The 3,525-nt window shown below is 37.8% G+C and overlaps 1 protein-coding gene across 1 annotated transcript in view; it reads left to right on the forward strand.

Moving 5' to 3' along the window:
- LOC105141182 (DDB1- and CUL4-associated factor 8) overlaps positions 1 to 3,525 on the forward strand; it is an 11,134-nt gene that overhangs the window by 3,156 nt on the left and 4,453 nt on the right. Inside the window, 5 exon segments of the mRNA XM_011048327.1 lie at positions 170 to 304; positions 402 to 653; positions 1,402 to 1,425; positions 1,427 to 1,549; positions 1,731 to 2,483. Of these exon segments, the coding sequence (XP_011046629.1) occupies positions 194 to 304; positions 402 to 653; positions 1,402 to 1,425; positions 1,427 to 1,549; positions 1,731 to 2,483 (1,263 nt within the window). The 5' untranslated portion in view covers positions 170 to 193.

Below are 3,525 nucleotides of genomic sequence, written 5' to 3' on the forward strand. Positions count from 1 at the left end.
GTAATCCTCCTCCTCCATGTATTTGTTTTGTATTCTTTCTCTATCTCTAAATATATTGACTTCTCCCGTGGATGTAGGCGGTTTTGTCGAACCATGTTAAATATTGTGTCAGTGTACTTGGCCCTCCTATGAGCAAGTATCAGAACATCACCGATCGAAATTCCCAACACAACTCACCTATCATACCCAGAAGATGAAAAAAAGAAGCAGCGAGGACATCGATCAAGCAGTAGTTAATGTTTGGAAACGCGAACTCGGCCAGCTCTCCACTCGCAATTTCGCTCACCGCTTCGCCGCTTCCGAGGTCACTCACCGTCACTCACCGATACCACTTTTCTCATTATATTTCGCTATTATAATTAATTAAGGGCGTGTTTGGCTGTTATTTATTTATTTATTAGGATCTTGTGTCGAGGCTTGAAATTCACAAGAAGTTAGAGAAGCACGATGGATGTGTAAACACGCTGAGTTTCAATGCAGGTGGTGACATCTTGGTGTCGGGCTCAGATGACCTGCGGGTGTTTTTATGGGATTGGGAAACTGGGCGTGATAAGCTATCCTTTCGTTCGGGTCACGATAATAACGTGTTTCAAGCCAACTTCATGCCCTTTTCTGACGATCGAACTATTATTACCTGTGCTGCTGTTGGCGAGGTGAATAAAATTAAATGTAATAAAAAAAATTCATTATTCTTTTGTAGAATTCCTCCATTTCTTTGCGTTTGTGGGTTGGTGATTGTGAAGAAGGCCTAAATTTTTAATTGATATTTGCGATAGGATGTTGATGCTTCATTTGAAAAATTACCTTTTTAGTTGAAATATGTGCTCGATTTTGGAAGGGTCTGCATGTATGCTCTTTTCTTTAAAAATGGGTTCTCTTTATTTGTTGGAGATGTATTCATTTTCGAATTGTGGGTTCAGTCATTGTATTTTAAAGGAAAAAAAGAGTGATTTTTTAGCCAAGTGATGGAGTGGATGTCAGCGATAGATTTTTAGTTGCAATTCGTGGCCCTTTTGAAAAGGGTGTGCCATTTGTTATCGTTTAACTTTAAAAATAAGTTCTTTTTAATTTTGGAGATGATACTAGTTTTTTTGGAATTGTTATTTTTATATTTTAAAGATCTCTTTTCCAAGTAATTGAGTGGATGTTAGCATGCCAGATTTTATGATGTGCATTGCACGGGATGTGTTGTCATCTTTTTACTGCTTTGCTTGTACTTCTCCTTTTTGGAATGAGTGACCTTGTTGTGCTTTTGTTTTAAAGATTTAGCACATTTGACGTTTCCTGGTGTTCCGAATTCAGGAGTTACTTATTTTGCTAAGAGGTTTTAGTGTGTGTGATTGTAATGGCATGCTACTTGTATTGTTTATTCATGATGAGGAACTTTTTTTTTAATTTTAGGTTCGGCAAGCTCAAATTCTCGAAGGGGGGGGAAGTGAAGACTATATTGCTAGGAAAACATGAGGAATCACAAGTTCATAAGTTGGCTATTGAGCCTGGGAGTGCTCATATATTCTATTCTTGTGGCGAGGATGGAGTGGTTCAACATGTGAGTTGTGATTTCCTTTGCTAACTACAAGATTTAGTTATGCTCTTGCTTTTGTTAGATGGAATAAGAAATCTCAAAGCCTAAAAACAATTGCCTGCATTTATCGCCTTGCATGTTGTTGTTCATGATTTTTAAATAGCTGGGTTTATGCAATTATGTGACAGTGTCATTGTGATTTCAGTTTGATTTGAGAACCAGATCCGCCACAGAACTTTTTACTTGCCTTTGTGTTGATGATTTGAAGGGGTATCGTCCATATGTCCCTCTAAATGCTATTGCTATTGATCCAAGGAACCCAAATCTCTTTGCAGTTGGGGGAATGGATAAGTTTGCTCAACTTTATGACATCCGCAAGTATAAGTGGGATGGGTCAAGTGATTTTGGTCAACCTGCATGTTATTTCTGTCCTCAGCATTTGATTGGCAATGAAGATACTGGAATCACAGGCTTGTCGTTCTCAGATCAGAGTGAGCTTCTAGTCTCATATGGTGACGAGTTCATCTATCTTTTTACACAAAGCATGGGTTTGAGAAATCCTCCATTTCCATCCTCTTCATTTGTGGTTTCAATGGACAGTGATACAAGCAAAGTAGAACCTGGATCTATAGCTTCTTCGTCATATATGGATCTGGATGGGAAAAATGCCCCCCAAGTTTATATAGGCCACAGAAATTGTGAGACTGTGAAGGGTGTGAGCTTTTTTGGGCCAAGATGTGAGTATGTTACTAGCGGGTCTGACTGTGGTCGGATTTTTATTTGGAAGAAAAGGGGAGGAGAGCTTATTCGTGTTATGGAAGCGGATAAGGATGTGGTAAATTGTACTGAGCCCCATCCCCATACCATGGCACTTGCTAGCAGTGGAATCGAGTATGATATAAAAATATGGACCCCAAAAGCTATTGAGAGAGCTACTCTGCCAACAAACATTGGACAGGTATGCCTTTTCCATTCAGTTCGTATTGAAATCCATATCCTTAAAAATCTTCTCATTGCATTTGATTTAATGGCTTGGCTTGATCCTGTAATTTATGAGATAAGGTAACTTGAGATATCCATGATATTATAAAAATAAAGTTTGAAAGAGAATCCTTTTTAGTGTCATGAGAAAAATTCGACTTTAGTTTGATCTATGCAAATAGTTAGTTTGCTAGCCTTTTATACTTGATCCGAGTTTTTGGAAGGGAAAAATAACTAAATTTTAATTTTGCAGATGGTTGAGTGAGAGCTAAATACATTTTTAATTTAAGTATCCTTGGAGACTTCCATTTGGTTATTATCCTTTGGCTCTGTTTGTTTTTGCAGTAGAAAAATGCTTTTGTAAAATAATGATTTCTTTTTGCTTCAAATTTTTTTTTTATGTTTTTAGATTGTTTTTATGTGCTGATATTAAAAATAAATATTATAAAATATTATTTTAATATTTTTTTAAATAAATTTTTTTAAAAAAAATAACCGCTATCATAATATTAAATAAGATCTTTGTTCCTGTGTCCCAAACTTTCATTTATGGAAAATAAAGGCAAAAGGTACAAACATAGTGGTGTTATAGGGATATAATGCGGATAGTGTTGGGTGTGGACACAACATGGTTGGTGGCAGCCATGTTAGACATGGCTAAAGTCAATGGTGGTTGCATGGTGGGTGCCTAACCAAAGAAATTGTTGCCCACCATTGTTGACTAAAGAAGAAACTTGTCTCCCACATCAGCTATAAATAGAGAGTATCATTGATAGCTGATGTGCACCACGAGATAGAGAGAAACACAGAGAGAGAGCTAAGGGTGAGAGTTGAGTTGAGTTGAGAAGTTTTCTCCTCCTCCTTGTTTTGTTGTTTGTATTGCTTTTGAGCTTGATTAATACAAACCAGTAGCTCCGTGTGTCACGCAGCCACGTCATCCCTGCAATGTCAGCGCCACGTCAGCACTGCCACGTTATCCACAAATCTCCGCGGGTCTGCCACGTCAGATTCGGTGGAAC

Source organism: Populus euphratica, unplaced genomic scaffold (assembly GCF_000495115.2).
Source record: "Populus euphratica unplaced genomic scaffold, PopEup_1.0 scaffold115.1, whole genome shotgun sequence".
Lineage (NCBI taxonomy): Eukaryota > Viridiplantae > Streptophyta > Magnoliopsida > Malpighiales > Salicaceae > Populus > Populus euphratica.